General features: G+C 37.0%; 1 protein-coding gene across 2 annotated transcripts in view; it reads right to left on the bottom strand.

Annotated features, from left to right (window-relative positions):
* The window catches only part of RPF2 (ribosome production factor 2 homolog), a 31,875-nt gene that overhangs the window by 4,230 nt on the left and 3,652 nt on the right, over positions 1-23,993 (bottom strand). For both annotated transcript variants that reach the window (XM_037520231.2, XM_037520232.2), the window contains exons 3-8: positions 23,894-23,931; positions 21,671-21,710; positions 16,778-16,859; positions 16,020-16,096; positions 10,845-10,944; positions 2,261-2,363 (exon numbers count right to left, since the gene is read on the bottom strand). In XM_037520231.2, the coding sequence (XP_037376128.1) occupies positions 2,261-2,363; positions 10,845-10,944; positions 16,020-16,096; positions 16,778-16,859; positions 21,671-21,710; positions 23,894-23,931 (440 nt within the window). The remainder of the gene's footprint in view (positions 1-2,260; positions 2,364-10,844; positions 10,945-16,019; positions 16,097-16,777; positions 16,860-21,670; positions 21,711-23,893; positions 23,932-23,993) is intronic.

Genomic DNA, 23,993 nt, shown 5'->3' with positions numbered 1-23,993 from the left:
TTGAAAAAAATGACATTACTACTCTTGTTCAAATTGTAATTTGAATTTGTATTATTATCACGTATGCCTTTGCTATGACACTGATTAGGTTTTACGGGGAGATATATGCAAAACAGGAAGTATTAGCATATGTTAGAAAGGTCTCAGGCAAGGAGTTTAAGTAATAAAACAAAAGCTTGTATAAACTGCAAAATGATTACCAGAATGAGTCTAGTTAATTATGTTACCATATATAGTTATGAAATTTTTTTTTCTTGTGATAAGAACTTTTAAGATCTACTGGTTGCAGTGAGATATATACACATACAGAGGTACAAGGGTGTTTCCCCAAAACTTTTATACTACTGTATACCAGGGGCGAATCATTTAAATATTTATAAATCTATTCCCTTAGCAATTTTCAGATATGCAATGAAGCATTAACTATAGTGACCAGGGCCTCCCTGGTGGCACAAGGGGTTAAGAACCACACTATGAAGCAATCTGCAATCCACAGGAGTTCCATCCCCAGCAGGCCAGGGAGCAACCCACATGGTGCAGCAGACCTCTCCTGTCTTGCCTGCTGCTCCCCTCAGGAGTGTGTTTCAGTCAGTCTGCCTGTTCTGTTTCCTACTCTGTCTCTGGTGAATCCTCTCACCCCCTGCATCTCTGGCCTATACCCCAAATCTTATATGCATAAATAAATAAATCTTAAAAAAAAAAAAAAAAACCAACTATAGTGACCAGGCTGTACATTTTATTTGCATGACTTATTTATTTTATAGCTGGAAGTTTGTACCTTTTGACTCTTTTCACCTATTGTGCCCACTTCTCATCCTTTATTACTTGTTCTCTACATAGGAGTCACCTAGATCATAATACATTCTTTTTTTTTTTTAAAAGATTTATTTATGCATACATGAACTAGGGTACAGGCCAGAGATGCAGGGGGTGAGAGGATTCACCAGAGACAGAGTGGGGAACAGAACAGGCAGACTGACCAAAATACACTGCTAAGGGGAGCAGCAGGTGAGACAGGAGAGGTCTTCCTCACCATGTGGTTGCTCCCTGGCCGGCCAAGGATCGAACTCGTGCTGCAGAGGCTGTGGATTGCTTCATAGTGCAGTGCTTAACACCTTGCACCAACAGGGAGGCCCCAATATAATACATTCTTAAAGACACCAATGTCAAGTTTGAAAGTCAAACAACAGACTAACAGGGTTCAACTACCTAAAATGACTATTAAAATTACATCTTGCAGTCATGTAGATATTGTATTTTGCTTAAGATTGCTTAAACAAGAGGAAAACAAATTCTGGTTCTAATCACATGGTGAAAGAACTGATTATTTCTGACTTAATATAGTTGAGACAGAGACGGAAATTATTGACCAGAGAGGTGAATATTTAGTTTTATTTAACTGTTCACTGGACAAAAGCTGGTCAACCATGTATTTCATTGTGAAGAAAAAAAACAAAATTAAAAACCATGGATGTAATGCTGAAGTCCACAATGGTTGCACAAACAGCACTACTGCCCAGAAGACACTGGGCTGTTGGCTCTTGGGCTGCACTGTCGCATCAAAAGCTCAGCATGGCTAACAGTCTGAATTCAGTATATAAAGAGAGGTAGTTTGTGGGAGTTAATGAATTCTCCAGTAAAGTGTGGGCTCCGATCAGCTATCATCAACACTTTATAAAGAAAAAAATTCACACTTACCTCAAAAAGCACACTTCTAGAAGGATGTCATCAAGTTTTTTAATGAAAACAAAATCAGCTTGTAAGGATTAATATATATATATATATATATATATATATATATATATATATATATATATTGTGGTAGAGGCAGAAGTAGAGACTGACGTGACAGGAGAGTAAAAGTAATCTAGTGATTGAATCTTCTTATTCCTTTCAGACTCCATTTTTCAGACTGGGTTTTGAGATTTGCTTTGGTTGGTCTAGCAAAACTGTGATTGGTGCTCTAAAATCAGTCAAGAAAAATAAGGAACTACTGTATAAAACTAGGAAGGGTCAAGACTGATTAGTGTTCTAAGCTCAGAAAGTGTGGAGCATTAGATGCTCTGGTGACCTGGAAAAGCAGGGTTCAGAAGTTACTATGAGGAATAACAGGGTTGGGGGAGCAGCACAAAGCTGCTGCCACTACTATTCTGCACATTCTCCAAAACAAACTTCTGGCCAGACACCAACTCTATAAAACAGTCACACTAAAATGCTAACCCTGAAGATTAACAAAAAACATGCTAAGAAATGCACTTACTTATAGCTTCGAAAGTAAATCTTCCCATTCAGCGCAGTGAAGTGCAGAACATACTCTAAACCAGCCAAGCGGATATTTGATACTGTGGGGCCTCTGAAGAAATCTAAAGAAAAAGACTAACACACTTTAAAATTCAGTTACAAATAGCCGGATTCTAAAAAGCCGCTCCGTTTTGTATAGATGCTCATCTAAAAAGATGGGTAACACAAAACTGATCCCTGAATAATATCAGAAGGGCCACCCTGCTTCCGTTTTACCTCAATATTATTTGTGTTTAGTTTCCTGAGTCATGGGATTTTTCAGTTGTTGTTTTTTTTTAAACATATTTATTTATGCATACAAGAACTGGGGTACAGGGCCAGAGGTGCAGGGGGTGAGAGGATTCACCAGAGACAGAATGAGAAACAGAACAGGTGGAATGACTGAAATACACTGCTGAGGGGAGAAGTGGGCAAGACAGGAGAGGTCTGCTGCACTGTGTGGGTTAACTCCCTAGCCAGGGATCTGCAGATAGCTTCAAAGTGCTCTGACTTAACCTGCTGGGCCACCAGAGAGGTCCAGATTTTTCAGTTTTGAAGTTCTCTCTCTAAACCAATGCTTAGCATAGGCGCACATCATATTTATCACAGATATTAATTTTCTAAATGTAAATTAAGGAATAAAATTTAAATCAAGAAGATTGGAAAATTACTAAAACATCCATAAAATGTCTACAAATTACAACTATCAACTATAAAACCAAAATAGTCTTTGTTTTATTGTGGGCAGGGAAGCAATAAGCATGAAAATTCTAACAAGAAATCTCAATTATATGAGCAAAGAGAAAAACAAAACAATAAATTATTAAAGCCAGAACACAACCACTGAGGTCAATGAGTAGGCTGTTTTCCTGTGGTGTAGTTATCATGTTATGGTGACACATGAGATGACTTTGAACGATATACAAGCAGATATAAATCATGTATTATTTATTTAATCATATATCATTTTTCATTTTTGGCAGGGACATAAAGTTTCCTTTTCAAAACAGCAGTCAACTAGAAGAAAAATCTCCACTGAACAACACTATGGACATTAGAATCTAACTTGGCTAATGTTGTGAGGGTAGCTCATAAATGAAAGACCAACAACGAATTTGATCCCCTCATTTTATAACTATGGAAACTGAACCCAAAGAAGGTTAAATGGGTATACATGAAAAAGATTTAACTAAGAAAATATTATACAATTATACATAAAAGTTCATCTCACTTAATTACTTAGAAAGAACTGCCCAAAGGCTGGAGATATAATAAACAGGAAACATCATTCTGAGATTTCTTCCCCTTCCATTAGCTTATACGATGGGAATTATCTTCAGATAGATATATGAACATATGTGCATTTTGTTCGCTTTTCCTTTCATGTCATTAACTGAAATAAAATCAGGGCACTAATGTGTATAAAACAAAGACAAGTGTGCATGTACATGTATATAGCCCCCTCCCCTACACCTTATGTCCACAAACAAAAACCCTCAAGGCCATTTTTATAAACCAAACCATATCAACTTTTTCAAGGTATATGATCTAAATTTTGATAATTAATGAAGAGCTTTCCCATGATTCTGCCAAAACCTAACTTCTCTTCAGTGAAGTTATAAAATAACTTCAAGTTATAAAATAAAGTTATAAAATAAAGCCCCCTCATTGTTGCAGTAGCATTATTGCAGTCAAGAATAATTCTGGGGGCCTCCCTGGTGGCCTAAGGGTTAAGTCTCAGCATTATCACTGCTATGGCCTAAATTCGATCCTGGCCAGGGTGCTAACCCACATATGGCGGAGCAGACCTTTCCTGTCTTGCCTGCTGCGCCCCTCAGCAGTGTATTTCAGTAAATCCACCTGTTCTGCTCCCCACTCTGTCTCTGGTGAATCCTCTCACATCCTGCATCTCTGGTATATACCCCAGTTCTTCTACACAAAAATGAATAAACAAATCTTTAAAAAAAATTCTGGGGTATGAGAAACATTTCAGTCTCTCCTGAATTGGCTTTTTTTTTTTTTTTTTTTTTTAAAGATTTCTTTATTTATTTATACAAGCACTGGGTACAGTCAGAAGCGCAGGAGGGTGAGAGAATTCACCAGAGCCAGAGCGGGGAGCAGAGGAGGCAGAAGGACCGAAGTACACTGCTGAGGGGAGCAGCGGGCAGCAGGAGAGGTCTGCGCGCCATGCGGGACCCTCCTCTGGTGGCCGGGGAGCAGCCGGGGATCGAGCTGGTGCTGCAGAGACTGCGGGCAGCTTCGCAACCCAGCGCTCAACCGCTGTGCCACGGGGGAGGCCCTGAATTGGCTTTTATAATGCAGAATTTTCTAAGGAAATGTGCTTGTCCCATAAGTTTTCTTTATTATTATTTTTTAAAATTGATTTATTTTGTAGAAGAACTGGGGTATAGGCCAGAGGTGCAGGGGGTGAGAGGATTTACCAGAGACAGAGTGGGGAGCTGAACAGACAGATCCACTGAAATACATTGCCAAGGGGGTTAGCAGGAGAGACAGGAGAGGTCGCCGATCCATATGTGGGTTAGCTCCCTGTCCAGGAATTGAACTCAGGCCACAGCAGTGACAGCATGGAGACTTAACCACTAGGCCACCAGGGAAGCCACGCTTTTCCCATAAGTTTTTAAGAATGAAATGAGAGGAGACAGTTTTGAAAGCAGTGACCCTTATCTCACACCTTACCCAAATATTAACTTTTTTTAATAAATCTTTTTTTTTTAAGATTTATTTATTTATTTATTTATTTATACAAGCACCGGGTACAGTCAGAAGCGCGGGAGGGTGAGAGAATTCACCAGAGCAGAGCAGGGAACAGAACAGGCAGAATGACAAAGTACACTGCTAAGGGGAGCAGCAGGCACGGCAGTAGAGGTCTGTGCGCCATGTGGGACCCTTGCCAGAGGCTGGGGATCGAACTGGTGCTGCAGAGGCTGCGGGCAGCTTCGCAGCCTAGCGTTCAACTGCTGCACCACCAGGGGAGACCCCCAAATATTAACTTAAAATAGATCATAAGCCAAAATGAATAATCAAAACTGTGATACTTCAAGAAAACATGAGAGAAATAGTCTTTGTAACCTTGGAATAGGCAGAAGTATCTTAAACAAAACACAGTAATAATATACCATTAAGGGGGAAAAAAGGACATAATAGACTTCACAAAAATTAAAAATGTCTGCGCCTTAAGACAGCAACAATACCACTCCTTTATTTTGTATATATGACTTTGGATATACATTACCATTAGTATACAACACCCCTTACAATAACTATAATTATAAAGAATGGTCTACCAAAAGAGATGCGGCAACCATTGGTGGGAATGTAAAATGGTAATTTTACCACATTGCAGAACACTTTGACAGTTTCTTAAAATGTTACAGACACATTATTTAAATGCGCCAACCATTTCAGTCCATTCCATATGCTTTCAGTTCTGTTTACCCAAAAGAAATGAAAACATGTCTCCAGGAAAATTTATATATAATGTTCATAGCAGATCTACTGATAATAGTCAAGAGCTGTAATCAACCTAAATATCCATCAACAACTGAAGAGCTAAATAAATTGTGAAATAGTTGCTATAAATGGAATACTACGTGGCAACAAAAAGGAATAACTACTGATACACACAACATGAATGACTTTTAAATTGAATGAAAGAAGCCAGGCCAAGAAATTATATACTGCATGATTGCATTTATCTAAAAGTCGAAGAAGTGCAAACTAATCTACAATGACAGGAAGCAGATCAAAGTTTGCTTACAATACAGAAAAAAGGACAGATTACAAAAGGACACGGGGACATTTTGAGGGGATGGTGAAAACGTTCTGTATCTTGATTGTAATAATGTTTTCACAGGTGTATACATATATCAAAAAGCATCAAATTTTAAAACCTCAAATATGTGCAAGTGATTGTATGCAAAGTTTATCTCAACATTTTAAATAATTAAAAGTCAAAAAAATTAAAGTAATCCCTAAAAATTGAAAATAAAATGAAACTGTGAAGTAAGTAGGAGGCATAATTATACAGAAAAAAAAAAACTATTTCAAGTGACTTCAAAACACAGCAATTCAATTATATGCACCTAACAGGATATATCTTATAGACAAACAAAAATATAAAACAAAGAAAAAACCCAAAAGCATTAATTGCAATCAATATCACATTAACAGTAATAATACTGGTATTTTATTGTACACTTGCATGTATAATACAGTGTAAAGTAAATGCATAATTACTCTGGGAATCAGAGAATACAGATTTTTGTCATGGAAGAAAGAAGATATAGATATGAGGTCAATAAAGTGAAATTTCTTTTGTCTTAAATATGAATTAAAAATTCAATATAAAAACAAAGGATATATTTTATCTTAAACAAATTTCATAGTTCATAAAACAGCCTAGAAACAATAAATCCCTAGTACCCAGAATGTGATTTCCAAAACAATTCCCCACTTAAAACAACAACCCTAAGGGTCCTGATTCCAGGATTAGGGCAATGAAAATACAAGAAGAGCCTGCAATATCAAAGGGGTGATGGACTAAAATGTGTTGATACTCAGAACACTGCCAAAAAGACTGACTCTAAAGTGAACAGGAACGATGGCTGAGGTAAAAAGGGAAATTTTGAGGCCGTATAGTCACCAAAACGGTGAGAAAATAAATTTCTGTTGTTAAGGATTTTGTTATGGCAACCTGAGCAGACTAACATAATTACTTTTGTAGAGCTGTAGAAAGGATTAAATTTAACTACATGACTTAACCTATGGCAGTTATTTTCATTCCACACTGCTCGAATAGAATAAGAATTAGGAAGTAAAAAAGATTAAAACAATGACCACTTATACAAATATAAACATTTATGTAGATAAAAGCAATGGAGAAAAATTACTCAGGTTGTTAAAATTTTAGGTAGGCCTTAAAGGAATATTCAATAAAATTAACCTATTACGTTATCAGTTTTATTGTTATCTTAATAAACAAGGAGTAGTCATATAAAAATGTAACCATAAAAATTAGGATTGGCTAAATCTAAAAGCAGATACTTATGGTTTTTTAGAAAGAAAAGCAGGACCCACTAAGATTAACTACAATTTTATAGAATATTTAAGAAAACACAAAAAGCAAAATTAAAAAAAAAAAACAACACAAAATAGATATCTAGCATGAAAATACTGGCGTTAAGGAAGTTAATTTTTCTTTATGGATAATGAAAAAAAAACTTTCTGCAAGAGAGGATTCCCTTGATAAAATTCTCTCTCCCTACTATTCTCTACTTTATTACATTTGAACACACAACATAAACCAAGAAGCCTACAGCTGTCTAACTTTATATTTACAATATATATCAAAGACAACTTCCCTTAGTGCCCTATTATCTCATTCTATTCCTTTCTCTCCTCTGTCCCCATATTCCTTTTTGGGTTTCACTCTTCTCACATCACTGCATTATGTGGTCATTCCTGCCATCTAGTGGAAGCATGACATAAAAAGAAAGTTTTAATACAAACCACTTAGACAAAAACAAACAAAAAGCTCACTCTGTTACAACAAATTCTAAGTGCCTCTCTCACTAACAATAATCATACAGAAAAACCAGGGGTGAGAAGTTAAAAATATGGGTCAGTGGAATACAAGTAATAGAAAACTTGGCTGGAAAAACACCCTTTATGTTTTGGGGTGTGTAATATTGAAAGGAAATATTATTAGTCATTGTGTTTCATATGTGATTTTTTTTTAATTCATAAAAATACAAATTGGAAGGTACAGCAAAGACTTTGCAAGGGAATTGTTCACCATAGCCAAGACAGACAGCACTGGCAGAAAGTTCAGGCTTTGGATTCTGATTCTAGTTCACCTACTTTACAGCTCTTAACCTCTCTAAGCCACCATTTTCCTATCTGTAGAATGGAATATCACCAAACGCAAGACCTTTAGTAGGAATTAAACAGCTACTACTGGTACTCTTTTTTTTTAATAGCCATTTAGTAAGAGAAAAGAGAGGTTGTAAATATTGTAATCCCAACAGTAAGATGATAAATTAGCCCAATATGGAAAAATGAATAAACCTTTTTTGCTCAGTTCAGATTTATAAAGAACATATATACAATTTATTTATTATATACACCCCACCAAGTTTTTGAAAGTCAGTAGGGCAAAGGATGGTGGTGGAGGATTATGGGTACTTTGGTGGTGGGTGTAGTGTAGTAACATAGTCTGAAGTGGTGCAACCCTTCTGAGTCATATGCAGTGTGGTAACTTATGTGACCTCAATAAAAAAGAAGTGGTTGGAAAAAAAATACATCTAGGGCAAAGGATATAAAAAGTCAAAAGAAGAGAAAAAAAAAAAAAAGCATGTGGCATAACTTATAAAAATGGTGCAAGTGAAAAAGCTCAAGTGGAATAAATTACATAAATTTGAGAAAATGCTACTCAGTATCAGAAGAATTCAGACATTTAAGGACAAAATAAATCTTTCAAGAGCTAAAAAAGATGTGACAACAGAATATTAAGTAATAGTAACCTTTTAAAAAATCATAGAGATGAATAATGCCAATTTCCAAAAAGAGAAAGTGTTTTAAGATTGTTAAACATAATGTCAATCTCTGACAATAGTAATAACTGTATAATGGATTTTAAGGGAAAGTGTGAACACAAAGGAAAAGGTGGAATCATTACATAAATCATTAGTAAATAGCATAGTTCACTAAGAATGCGTCACCTATAAGACAAATTGACAAGGTTATCGTGAGAATGGAACAATCAGTATGACGAACCTAGCATATGCTTGGAACCTAGGATGACAATGATAATAAAACAAAAAGAGCCCGAGTCATCACCGTGGATTTCCTGGGGGGAAAAAAAAAACTTAACCTGATATTTGCAAGAATGAAAGAAACAGAGAATGAATGAAATCAGTAAAACAACAGGAATGTGCATAATATTTTTTCAATAAACTACTTATTTAAGGAAATAAGAGGAAGAAAATTAAGGGAGATTAAGAAAGCAAGTTATTGGGAGTTCAGTAAAGACACTGGGTTCACCAACTGCAACTAAATTGCATCAGAAGAAAGTCAGTAAGCCCCCAAAAATAAATAGACAAGTACAATATACAGCAGGTGCCAAGAGTCTGGCAGAAAGGGACAGAGAAAAATTTCATTAGAGTATGTTTACAGTGATACTGGGGCTGTGTAGTAAGTACATAAATCTTTTCCTAATGTTTTCATACTCTCTTGGTATAAATTTAATGTCAGAAGACTACAAGCATTTAAAAAGGTAAAATCGGTCCTCCCCTGGTGGTGCAGTGATTGAGTGCTGGGCTGCAAAGCTGCCTGCAGCCTCTGTAGCGCTGGTTTGATTCCCAGCCGCCCGGCGAGGGTCCCACATGGCGCACAGACCTCTCCTGCCCACCTGCTGCTCCCCTCAGCAGTGTACTTTGTCACTCTGCCTGTTCTGTTCCCCGCTCTGGCTCTGGTGAAGTCTCTCACCCTCCCGCACTTCTGACTGTACCCAGTGCTTGTATAAATAAATAAATAACTCTTTAAAAAAATGAAAAATAAAAATGAAAAGGCGTAAAATGACACACAAATAGTTTGATACCAAAGTTAGCATAGCATTAAACGACATACATGCATCTCATTTGTGGCAGCATTAGTCACAATAGACAAGAGTTGGAAACAACCTAAGTGCCCACTGGTGGGTGATTGGATAAAGATGTGGTGTATACACACAATGGAATACTATTCATCGGAAAAAAAAAAAAAAGAAAGATGAAATTCTGCCATTACAACATGGATAGCCCTAGACAATAGTATACTAAGTGAAATAAGTCAGATGGAGAAAGACAAATACATGATTTTTTAAAAAGATTTATTTTTATTTATTTATACATATAAGAACTGGGGTGCAAGACAGAGGTGGGGCGGGGGAGAGAATTCATCAGAAGCAAAAAGGGGAGCAGAACAGCCAGATCAACTGAAACACACTGCTGAGGGGAGCAGCAAGCGAGACAGGAGGTCTGCTGCGCCATGTGGGTTAGCTCATGGCTGGCGCTTTAACCCCTGCGCCACCAGCGAGGCCCCAATACATGATTTCACTCAATTGTAGAAGATAAAACAAATGAACAGATAAAACAAAACAAAAACACACTCTTGGACTGTAAGAACAAAACAATGGTTGCCAGAAGAAAATGGTGTTGGGAAATGGATGGAGGAAATATCAGGTACAAGTAGTCAAATTAGGCTTTTGGGGGTGAGCAAGCATCAAGTAATATAGACAGATGTTGATTTATAAATGGTGTACACCTGAAACCTATGTGTTATATACCAAAGCCACGACTATAAAAATGTTTTAAGATTAAAAAAAAAACTATTAAAAACATGATCCCCTTAATTCTCTGCTACTGTTAGTGGGAAATAAAATAAGGGAAAAATCAGATTCACTAAAAAGTCATATACATACAGTGAAGTGTCAAAGTACCACCAGACAGTCTTATTAGATTGTCTATCTGAGACACTCTGCAGATAACAAGTATTAAAATACTTACCAATAAGGAGACTTTTTAACCTTCTATAGTCTTCTGTTGTATCAAAATCATCACCAGCAAATATTAACATGGGTTTTGTTCCCTCAGGACATTTACTATTCTATGATATAAAAAAAATTATAATTCTATATATCAAGGTTCTATACATTGATTTTAAAGTAGTTGATACCTTATATACAGACTCATTTTACATTTTCTTATGTATTCTAAAACTATGTGTGCCAACACTGATTTAAAAATACAAATACAAATACTCATACTAAAAGTAAAATTTCATTCCCCTCCCTAACATTGCCAAGTAAGTTGTCAAAGAACACTATAAGTTACTTTTAAACATTATTCTAAGCAAAGTATAAAATAAAAAGCTTGAGTTTGCTTCAAAACAAATATAGCACTCTAAGAGCCAGCATCCCAGTATCTAAATACATTTAATTTTATTTTGTATCACTATGCCTTTCCTTCTGAAACTCATAATTAGTGTTTTTAAGCTAAGTGTCTTTAAGCTAACTCAAACTAGATGTTCACATGGGAAGCAATATAATTTTACATATGCTATAGAAAGTAGAACTTTATATACAAGTGAGCAATCCTTACTAGGCAGGGTTGAAGTTCTCACTACAAGGAAGTACTTTGTCCACTTCTGGATTTTCTATACCAAGAATGTGATGTGAGTAATAAACAGTTTTAAAAGCCACAACAGTGAAAGAAGAAAAACTCAAATGGAAAAAAGTTTGAACTGAAAGAAAACTTATGGAGGAAGGATAATTGTTAGTCTGACCTTTCCATTGATTCTACTACTTCTGTTCTGAAATCAATCAAGGATTATCCAAATTGAGGGGAAAATAATAAACAAAAAATTCCTGGAGCAAAACCAAACAACCTCTGCCCTAGAATCAGAGATCACTTGTTGCTTTCCTGTTTGCATGACCACTCTTGGTACCATTCTCTGCTTCCAAACCTGAATCTTACATGCTTATATTTAGGAGATGTGCCTTATATCTGTCTGTCTGATCAGCGCCTGAATGAATCTTCCAGACTCAATGACTCTTTCAAATTCCATCTGTGCCTGACTACTCAAGGATTTCTGCTACCCCTAAGTCCATGAAGACTAAGTATACAGTGAGTCAGAGAAAGTGAGGCAACATCAATTACAACTTTGGCTTTCAAACCATTCTAACCATAATGCATAGTAATAAAACTACTATTTTAAGGGCCTCCCTAGTGGTGCAGTGGTTGAGCGCTGGGCTGCGAAGCTGCCCGCAGCCTCTGCAGCGCCAGTTCAATCCCCGGCCGACGGAAAGGGTCCCACATGGTGCGCAGACCTCTCCTGCCGCCCATTGCTCCCCTCAGCAGTGGATTTCAGCTGATCTGCCTGTTCTGTTCCCCGCTCTGGCTCTGGTGAATTCTCTCACCCTCCTGTGTTTCTGACTGTATCCAGTGCTTGTATAAATAAATAAATAAATCTTAAAAAAAGATAAAAAGTTAAAAAAAAACTATTTTAAGTCATGATACTGTATATACATCAAAAAATATAATAAGCTATGTGAAATAGTACTTAAGATTTAGATGGGTCACACGTATTTTGCACAATGTGAAAATCCTGAACTAAAGAAACTACAACAAATGACCTTTATTCAAAAGTTGAAGGACACTAAATACTACGATACTACATAAATACTATGATATAGTATACTAACAATAAAATACTTATGTGAGATTCTTTTTTTTTTTTTTTTTTATAGAGGCATGTTTTTATTTATTTATTTATTATATTTGTTTGTTTTGTTTATACATGCACTGGGTACAGTCAGAAGCGCGGGAGGGTGAGAGAATTCACCAGAGCCAGAGCGGGGAGCAGAGCAGGCAGAAGGGCTGAAGTACACTGCTGAGGGGAGCAGCGGGTGGCAGGAGAGGTCTGCGCACCATGTGGGATCCTCCTCCGGTGGCCGGGGAGCAGCCGGGGATCGAACCGGCGCCGCAGAGGCCGCGGGCAGCTTCGCAACCCAGCGCTCAACCGCTGCGCCACCGGGGAGGCCCATTATGTGAGATTCTTAAACTAACCTTTTGAATTATGATTTTTTTTTTAAACAAGGGGGAAAAAGTAATTATAAATTATACAGAAGTTTTTCAAATATAGTATCCCAAATAGTTACAATACATTTTACACTATCCAAAATAAAATTAACTAGCCTTAAATTTTAATAATCTCATTTATTAAGTTTTATTTTATGCAAAATAGCCATTCTTAGCAGTCTGACTATCTAGAAAAATAGGCTCCTAGAATAATCAGTTTCCTGGTATAGTCTAATCACCTGTTGCTTAAGAGTTACCAGAAGGACAAGTGTTGGCAATAAAGTAGGCAAGTAAGTAAAGAAATACCTGGGGGACCCCCTGGTGGCGCAAGGATTAAAGTCTCAGGCCATCAAGCTATCACCAGCCACTGCAGCATGAATTCAAGCCCCAGCCAGGGAGCTAATCTACATGGCACAGCAGACCTCTCCTGCCCCACCTACTGCTACCCTCAGCAGTGTATTTCAATGTATCTGCCTATTTATTCTGCATTCTTCTCCCCACTCTGTTTCTGGTGAATCCTCTCACCCCCACCCCCCATACCTCTGGCCTACACCCCAGTTCCTGTATGCATAAATAAATTTAAAAAAATCTGTATTTAAAAAAAGAGAGAAAGAAATACCTGGGGAAGATGTCTTAAAAATTAGGTGGTAAAAATACAAAGGGAAAGTGCAACAAAACACCCAATTCCAAACAAACTAAAAATTTATCATGCAATAATGCAATAAAAAGTGAATGACTGCCTAATAGTCTATATAGGAATTGCCGATGTAAGCATATCCTCATAAATTAATGTATAATTACAGATATACTCTATGAGTAGAAATTCAGTATTCAAGTTGAATGGTTTTTGTTCTGAGATCTGACAAACAGTAGTGGTTTTATTTTGAGGTTGCCCAGTGACGGAAGTATTTCTTTGCCTTGGAAGTGAAAATGAGTGGAGGAGGGCCTCCTTGGTGGCGCAAGGGGTTAAGATGCAACCTATGAAGCTATCCGCAGCGAGTTTGATCCCCAGCCAAGGAGCTAACCCACATGGCACAGCAGACCTCTCCTGTCTCACCTGCTGCTCCCCTCAGCAGTGTATTCAGTGGATCCTCCTGTTCTGCTCCCCACTCTGTCTCTGGTGAATCTTCTCACCCCCCGCACCTCTGGCCTGTACCCCAGTTCTTGTATGCACAAATAAATCTTTAAAAAAAAAAGAGAAGAAAAAAAGGAAATGAGTGGAGGGTTTGACATATATACATCAGCCAGTGCTCAGGGCCACTAACTGGTGATCACATTAGCAGCAGTGGTAAAGGTGAAATGGGAATATACTGTAAAATTTCCAGGGATTCATGCATAGCCCCAAAGAGAAACTGCTATAAAATGCTTCCACTGTAATAAAGCATCAGTTTATAAGTAATTTTTAAAAAAGATTTCTTTATGCATACAAGAACTGGGGTACAGGCCAGAGGTGCAGGGGGTGAGAGGATTCACCAGAGACAAAGTGGGGAACAGAATAGGCAGACTGACTGAAATACACTGCTGAGGGGAGCAACCGGTGAGACAGGAGAGGTCTGCTGCACCATGTTGGTCATCTCCCTGGTCAGGAATTGAACTCATACTGCAGTGGCTGCAGATAGCTTCATAGTGTTGTGACTTAACCCCTTGCACCACCAAGGAGGCCCCAGTTTATATACTTTACTAAACACTTTCCAACACATTTTCTTCACTGACAAGCATTTTCATAGATATTATTTCATTTGATGTTGTTATACCTATCTAATATTTTATTTTTTAAAGATTCATTTATTTATTTATACGAGCATTGGGTACAGTCAGAAGCGTGGGAGGGTTAGAGGATTCACCAGAGCCAGAGTGGGGAGCAGAACAGACTGATAAAGTACACTGCTGAGGGGAGCAGCGGGCGGCAGGAGAGGTCTGTGCACCATGTGGGGTCCCCGCCCAGCGGCCAGGGATCGAACCGGCACTGCAGAGGCTGCAGGTAGCTTTACAACCCAGTGCTCAACCGCTGCGCCACTGGGAAGGCCCCATACCTATCTAATATTTGACAGCAATTGAGGATAAAGGAAATAATTGACTTGTCAGGTTACAAATGTCACCTAAATGCCCAAGACAGGTCACAAACCCAACTGTTTTATCTTTAAATCTAATCTCAGGCTTCTGCTCTTCCTTATACTTTAGGAAGTTTGTATAGCCAACTAAAGTAAGATCCCACAGGAAACTTGGATGGTATGTCCTTTTTTTTGGGAAAAGCTGGGATAAGGCATGATTATATATATGCACTGTAAGTTTTTAGCTATACCACAAGTCCAAAAGACACATAAATGGAGAACAGTTACATAATTTTCCATTACAAACTTTCTTACAAAGTCCTTGGGAAATAATCTTGTTTACACTATTCATCTAGTATATGCATAACTCTAGGTCATCAATGGAATTCCTCTGGAGCTCCATCTTTAAATCTATACTTCAGATTTTATATGCAGAGCAGCTATGAAGTCTAAATAAAAAAGTGTATTTGATGAAATAGATTAAGCCAGAGCATAGTTCTGAGGGAGCAAAAGTCCTATATGGAATCAGGAGCTGAATTAGGACAATTTCCTTGCCTTTCTAAGACTACTTACTACTTTCTATGTTACAATTTCATTCAAATAAAGGAGATACAAAGATAGAAATCATTAAGTAGAAGATTAAGCTGGCAATTGATGGTTTCAGTCAAAATAATGTAAGTCAAGACTTCTTATGTTTAAAAAAGTGCTCACTTTGAAAATTCTAGCATTTCTGAGGTTCCAAAAAAATAGGGACTATGATAATTCAGAGTAAGGAAATAGTATTTAAACTATGGTCCCAGACAAAAGTTAATAATTAGCCTGAAGTCTAATTCAATATATGTGCTATATACTACAAATACGCACATATACACTTTTTAAAGTAAAGGTAAAATGAAACTGTGCTTTTATTTTAGAGCACACTAAACTGAAAAACAAAGTTCCCTCTTATTCAAACTATAAAACTGTATCAGTACAGTTTCTCCACAAGATGTCACTATTGTTAACAACATTACATAGTGCTTTTTATTTTTAGGATCAATCAGTATCTTACCTTAATGTCTTTCAGAGAGACAAACTTCTCAATACCTAATTCAATCATATCCAGCACATGGTAGTCATACATACGACCTAGAAGAAAGCATTTATTTAAACATTTATTTTTAAACATGTATTTTTCCCAGTGACCTTACATGTACTAACTTATTTACATGTTCAAAGTGTCCTAGTATCTGCTTCTTTACGCTCTTCTTTTAACCTCTAAATGTGCCCCCTCCTTAAATTTTCAACTCTATATAAAACAGATTACTCCAGAAAGGATCTTACAGATCATTTAGCCAAACTCTCTTATTTGATACAAGAGTACATAAAGACCCACAAACAATAAAGAGTTTGCCTACGTCAGGGAATGCCACAGCAAGTCTCAATATAACCAGGTAACAGTTCATTTCTGAATATATTTATTAAGGAAGGCTAATTTATGTGGGTAGGTATGCTGATTTGTTTGTTTATAACTAATTCTAATTTAGGAATACATGTTTTATATTAGATAATATCTACAACTTGAGACAAGGTAACATTTACATGTCATTCTTTACCTGGAGGCTGGTAGATAAAAAGCTATTCACACAAGGAAATAAATATTTGTCCTTGATAAAAAAAAAATTATTTTTAAAATTCAAATTCACAAGAAAAATAAAGATGCCAGTTTACAGTTTACTGGTTACTCTTGGAATACTCAACACCATCAAGTAATCTGAGTAACAGAGCTGACACTATAAATAAAAACATTAAAAGGTATGCAGTACTTACCTATTACTAGATTATTTGGCCGCTTCTTATTGTGGGAACCAAACATGAATAAAGAACAATCTGACTTCTTTGAAAAGAATTCCTGTAAAACCACAGAAATCCCATTCAATTAATGCAGAAATCTAAAAACCCTTAAGAATTGTATCTCTTGGGTATTCCTGGTGGCACAGGGGTTGAGTCTCAGTGCTATCATACTATCACCAATGTGGCCTGGGTTTGATCCCTGGCCAGGGAGCTAACCCACATGGCACAGCAGACCTCTCCTGTCTCGCCTGCTGTTCCCCTCAAGCAGTGTATTTCAGTAAATTCACCTGCTCTGCTCCCCACTCTGTCTCCAGTGAATCCCCTCACCCCCCATACCTCTGTCCTATACCCCAGTTCTTCTATGCAAAAATAAATAAAATCTTTAAAAAAATGATTACCACAATAAAGTTAGTTAACATTCATTACTTCCTATAAAAAAAAACTGTACCTCTGTACTAAAAGTATACTAGGTTTTTTTCTGGTGGAAGCTAATGAAGACTTAGGAATAAACAGAAGAAAAGGACTTTTTTTCTAGTTTATTTCAAATTTTCTGATTTGGGGCATCTCAGGAAAAGATATAAGTTAAAGACTAAAAAATATATGAAAACTATTAAGTTAACAAATAAAATGAAACCATTTATTTTCAGCTATGCATTATGTTGGTGAATAGCACATCAAAAGTATTTCATCTGCTGAACAAATGCTTTTATTCATGGGACACCACTATTATCATCAGTGATATATCTTAGCATGCAATACATGTTGTATCTTAGCATGCAATACAACTCAATACAAGTTAGAATACATGTCAACTACTTTCCACTGCAAACTTCAGCTTACCCTAAAAAATCTCCATTCCATCCAGGTATGGCTTGTTCCATACTTACATGCACAACAAGAATTACAAGTCTATGAACTCTTCTCCTTCTGGCTCTCCAAAGTATTGATTTCCATGACAGATTTGAGAGTGGAAACACATACACAGGGTTCCCACCCCCTGGAAAGCTTGTAATACATTGATGCCTGTCCTCTTATCATCCTATGCAGTATGATTCGATTTATTAAGAGTCCCAATCTCAGCACAAAAATTAGACTCTATGTATTCTAGTCTAGTTCTAGTTGTAAATACTTCCTAAAAGAGTAACAAAAAAATTAAAGAACTGATGAAACAACCATAATCCTCAACTTTTCTTTATTGGTATTAAGACTTCCCATAGCTCTCTAGTTTTGTTATCATACATTCCAGTGCCTAAGCAGAAGCAAATGGGGCAAACAGCTACCCGCTTGCTGATTCCTAAGTAAATGATACAAAGTCCAAAAGTCTCTGACGTTTCCTATGGGAACTGGCCTTATCAACCTTTCTGATAATTAGTTTTATCATGTGTAAATCACAGACAATAAATCACAGACCTACAAAAATCTGTAAGGGCTACTCAAGATGTCATTTGGCAAAGTACCTTAAACTTTGGCACAAAACTGGTTGTTCAAAAAATATTTTTTAAAAATCCAGTTTAATAAAAATGCTTTCTTAAATGTTTTTAAGAACGTATTTTCATGCTTTGTTTCATCCTAAAGTTTCCTATAAAATACCCGATACATATACAACAGTCATATCTGTTTTTATTCTCCATAAAGTCTGCTTTGTAGCTATTAAAATTCTAGAGCAAAAGTAGTAAAATTACCTGCAAATGCTAAATGTAAGTATTTTAAACTTCTATATGCTTTTTATAAAACCTCTTTTAAAATGTATTTGTCTTACTCCAAAGCATAGGTCCAAAATTATAGTGTAAAAATGTATGACGTGGTGGGTGAAGGATTGGAGATCAGGAGGGAGAATTCAACTACATTTCCAACATGACTATTATTCCCATGGTTAGCTCTAAAAGTCTGCAATTTATTATAGCAATAAAATATCTCCCATCTCAGGAGATAGGAGATCAAAGACAGGGAATGTCACAATTTGAAGTGTAAGATAAGCTATCATATCAACACTAAATTGAAAGAAACTACAGAATGCTACATGTCTTACAACCTAACACTGCTACAAAATGGTCATGCAACTAAAAGCACCCTGGTGCCACAAAACAAAACCAGTCCTTGATACAAAGTATATGGAAGAGAGAATTCTGGGCTAAACCCTATATAGTTTTACTTTCATGATCTAGTCAACATGTTGACTAAAAAACTCAACACTGCAATGAAAGTAATTTTGTAAAAAAACTGAGTATTTATTTGCCAGTATTTTCCATAATATTTTAATTTTCATTAAAGTTAGTTGTCACATCAGGATAAGATGTTCAATTTTAGTCTTCTAATTAATTATTGTAATACTATTCAAAAGTTCTGTCTTTTACAGTAGTATATTTCATCAGTCTGCCTGTTCTGTTCCCTGCTCTGGCTTGGTGAACTCTCTCACCTTCCCGCCCTTCTGACTGTACCCAGTGCTTGTATAAATAAATAAATAAATAAATCTTTTAAAAAAAAAAAAAAGTTCTATCTTTTAGGGCCTCCCTGTTGGTACAAGGGGGTTAAGATTCAGCACTATGAAGTTATTGGCAGAACTAACCCACATGGCGCAGCAGACCTCTCCTGTCTTGCCTGCTGCTCCCCTCAGCAGTGTATTTCACTACATCTGCCTGTTCTGCTTTCCAGGCTCTGGTGAATCCTTCCCCCCACACCCCCCATCTCTGGCCTGCACCCCAGCTCTTGCATGCATAAATAAATAAATCTTTAGGGCCTCCCTGGTGGCTCAATGGGTCAAGAAGCAGAACTATGAGGCAATCCACAGCCACTGGAGCATAAGTTCAATCCCTGGCCAGGGAGGTGACCCACATGGCGCAGCAGACCTCTCCTGACTCACCTGCTGCTCCCCTGAGCAGTGTATTTCAGTCAATCTGCCTGTTCTGTTCCCCACTCTGTCTCTGGTGAATCCTCTCACCCCTACACCTCTGGCCTGTACCTTAGTCCTTGTATGCATAAATAAATAAATCTTTTAACAAATAAGTAAATCTTTTTTTTTTTTCCAAAAGTTCTCTTTTAAATACACAAACTAAAAGAAAAAGCAATGGTGTTTTATAAAGAGAACATAATCACATTCTGATTTTTTTAAGGTCAATTTAAATAGTTTAAACCTTTTATTCCCTAAAGATTTTCTTTAGAAATAAAACAGTATGGGGCCGCGGGGAGGGCGAAAACAAAGCGGAGAGGGAGTGCAGTGGACCATGGCAGTAGACAGCTGGTGTTTTGGTAGTGGGTGCACTCTGACAATGCCTGAAAGAGGGCAGGGGGGGGTCCCTACACTTCTCAGACACAAACAAAGATGTATGCTAACATCACCTCAATAAAAAAAGAAATGTGTCAAACACACAAAAGTTGACTTCATCATTCTGATTTTATTCACTAGCATTTTGAATTTAGTTTTGATTGCCAAGACATTCAAACAGAAATTTGATTAGTTCTAGTAAAGGAACTGACAATTGTTAGCAATAATTTAGGGAGTATTCCGTTTTAAAAATATCCAAAAAAGGGCCTCTCTGATGCGCAGGGGTTAAAGACAGTGCTGTCAAGCTAGCGCCAGCCACTGCAGCATGAGTTCAATTCAGCAGGAGCTACCCAAATGGTGAGGCAGACCTCTCCTGTCTCGCCCACTGCTCCCCTCAGCAGTGTATTTCAGTCAGTCTGCCTGTTCTGCTTTCCACTCTCTGGTGAATCCTCTCACCCCACCCCCCAACTTTGGCTTACACCCCAGTTCTTGTGTGCACAAATAAATAAATCTTTTAAAAAATTAAAATAAAAATATTCAAAAAATGTCAGATTTTTAAATAAAATCTACTTTATAAAAGTAGATCCCAAACTTTCATGAGAACTTGAAAACTCATTAATTATGCACTTAAAATGTAATTTTAATTTTTTAAGTTTCTACTTCTAAACAGTGACTAATGCATACTGGTCAGAGTGAAATGTAAGAAAGTCATACTTTGAAAAGTATAAAAAAAGTTATCTAGAGGGGAAGGGTGGGTAAATCAGATAAAAGGGGTCAACTATATGGTGAAGGATAGAATTGGGCTTTTAGTGGTAAACTTAATGTAGTACGTATATATCTTGAATTTCAAAGATGCCCATCTGAAATATGTAATGTTATAATCCAATGTTATGTCCAAAAAAAAATAAAGACAGGGCCTCCCCGGTGGCGCAGCGGTTGAGCGCTGGGTTGCGAAGCTGCACGCGACCTCTGCGGCGCCGGTTCGATCCCCGGCTGCTCCCCGGCCACCAGAGGAGGGTCCCACATGGCCGCAGACCTCTCCTGCCGCCCGCTGCTCCCCTCAGCAGTGTGCTTCGGTCCTTCTGCCTGCTCTGCTCCCCGCTTTGGCTCTGGTGAATTCTCTCGCCCTCCCGCGCTTCTGACTGTACCCAGTGCATGTATAAACAAAACAAACAAACAAACCAGCAAACAAATAAATAAAGCATGCCTCTATAAAAAAAAAAATAAATAAAAAATAAAGACAATACATTTGGAAGTACAAAAAATATGTGTATTACCTTATGGAAGTTAGTGTGTGTGTGCAGTGAATATATTATATATACTTATATAAAACTGCTTATAAAATGATTTTGCTTGAAATGAAATTTTAGTACCCAAAAGGCATAAACTCTGTTGAAGATTAAATGAAATGATGTACATAAAAATACTTAGCATTTTAACAGTAAATACTGATTAAAAAAATTTTACATAATTCTCAAAAGCATCATACATCCCTCCATTTTACATCATTCCCTCATGTAGAATGATTTCCAATTTAAAAAAAGTCATAAATTAGTCTGAATAATCACTTCTATGCTCTCTTACATCAAAACTATTTTTGTACTCACCAATGAGGTCTGATCCTCAAATGGTCTTGTGATATTTTTCCTAAGATAGTAAAAAAAAAAACCCTAATTTTAATAACCTTAATAAGTAACTCATCCAAAACCACTGTACTCTAATTAGTAAACCTGTCTTTTACAGGATAGAAATTCTGAAATGATGAAACCAGAAATATTCAATAAGTAAATATATTGTAAATTATGAAAGCCAGGTTTCTTACTATCAGAATAAAGAAATTACAAAGAAGGAAAAGAAAAAGGCTGGAATTGGAACCACAAGTCTAAACTCATCTTATAGAAGTATCAATATGAACTCAAGGTTTTTAAGTACAGAGATAAATACAGATATTCACGTATGTCTGGGTTGATGTACATAATACGCAATGTCAAGCTCTTCCTGTAGAAACTAGAAACAATGATACTTTACTAGCAACTGAGCATACTTAGTGCCTAGATTTTTGTTTCCAAACTATCAATTTCCAGTACATGGAACCAGGGTTCTACGGAGAACTGGTTGATTCCAGGGGTGTGGGAAGGAAAAATACAAGATGAGGCTGGAACACCCTGTGGTACCAGAAAGGGGACACACTGAAAGGGCACAGGAGTCACTGATATATTCCTTCCAATGGCTAAAGGTAAAACAATTCATACAACAAACTAAATGATAGCATTAGATTACTACCCAAAAGGATAGAATATCCATAAGTCCTCAATGATATGTCATTAAACAAATAGAGGACAGAATTTTCCTTACAGAATTCCAGTTAATAAATGTAGAAAGAATGAGGAAAAAGAAAACTACAGTCATCATTATAACAGACAAAATACATCAATGGATGCTAAAATTAATAAGCAAATGTTTGAGGAGAAAGATTTTTTTTGCAGTCTCAAAGTATCTCCTCTAAATATTCATTAATTGCAAAAGGAAAAACAGTAGCTTCATCATGAAGAAACCCAGCAGACATCCCTTCATCCAAGTAGTTAATATATAAAACACAGATACCCCCTAGCATGACTTATTAAGAAAAGCATATCATTTTTGTGGTACTCTTGCCAAAAATGCATAGCCTCATTCTAGTTATGAGAAACTTAATACAAATACAAATTGAGGGATATTTTACAAAATGATTGACAAGCGTTCATCAAAAGTGTCAAGGAAAGATTTGAGAACTGTAATAAATTGGAGGAAACTAAGCAGATACGATAACTAAATGCAATGTGGTATCCTGGAAGAGAAAAAGGGTATTAGTAGAAAAACTTGAAACCAAATCAAGCCTGTTATTTGGTTAACACTGCACCAATGTCAATTTCTTATTTTTGATAACTATAGTATGTTTATGCAAGAAATAACATTAAAAGAAGCTGAGGGAAAAGGTGCATGGGAATGCTAGAATTTTTGCAACTTTTCTGTAAGTCTAATTATTTCAAAATGATATATATATGTGGTTTGATTTCAACTATGAAAGAATAATCAACACTAAAGTAAAAATGATTGGGAAGAAATTCATTAAAAACTACTATCAACTGGACCTCCCTGGTGGTGCAAGGGGTTGAACACGGCACTACGAAGCAATCCGCAGCCTCTGCAGCACTAGTTTGATACCCAGCCCGCCAGGGAGCAACCCACATGGCACAGCAGACCTCTCCTGTCTTACCCGCTGCTCCCCTCAGCAGTGTATTTCAGTCAGTCTGCCTGTTCTGTTCTCCACTCTGTCTCTGGTGAATCCTTCACCCCCTGCATCTCTAGCCTGTACCCCAGTTCTTGTATGCATAAATAAATAAATCTTAAAAAAAAAAAACTACTATCAACTATATGTAAGTAGTGTTTTTTTAAAAAAATATTTTTATAAATCTTCCATGAAGTAGTTGTTTGTCAAGTGTTGTTTATTTATAACAATAAAAAGTAAAAGATCATGACTTGGGCCTCCCCGGTGGCGCAGCGGTTGACCGCTGGGTCGCGAAGCTGCCTGCAGCCTCTGCAGTGCCAGTTCGATCCCTGGTTGCTCCCCGGCCACTGGAGGAGGGTCCCGCATGGCGCGCAGACCTTTCCTGCCGCCCGCTGCTCCCCTCAGCAGTGTACTTCGGTCCTTCTGCCTGCTCTGCTCCCCTCTCTGGCTCTGGTGAATTCTCTCACCCTCCCGCACTTCTGACTGTGCCCAGTGCTTGTATAAATAAATAAATAAATAAATAAATCTTTAAAAAAAAAAAAAAAAAAAGATCATGACTTACTTTTTATATAGAACGCCATATGGTTTCTTCAGTGCATACTGTAAAACATAATTTATAGTTTTCAAAACAAAATAACTTCAGAAAAACAATTATTAATTAT

This window comes from Talpa occidentalis, unplaced genomic scaffold (genome assembly GCF_014898055.3).
Source record: "Talpa occidentalis isolate TD23 unplaced genomic scaffold, MPIMG_talOcc4v2.1 talOcc4.2, whole genome shotgun sequence".
In the NCBI taxonomy this organism is placed as follows: Eukaryota; Metazoa; Chordata; class Mammalia; order Eulipotyphla; family Talpidae; genus Talpa; species Talpa occidentalis.
Note: the sequence above shows the minus strand (reverse complement) of the source record. Positions and strands in the feature narration are given on the sequence as shown.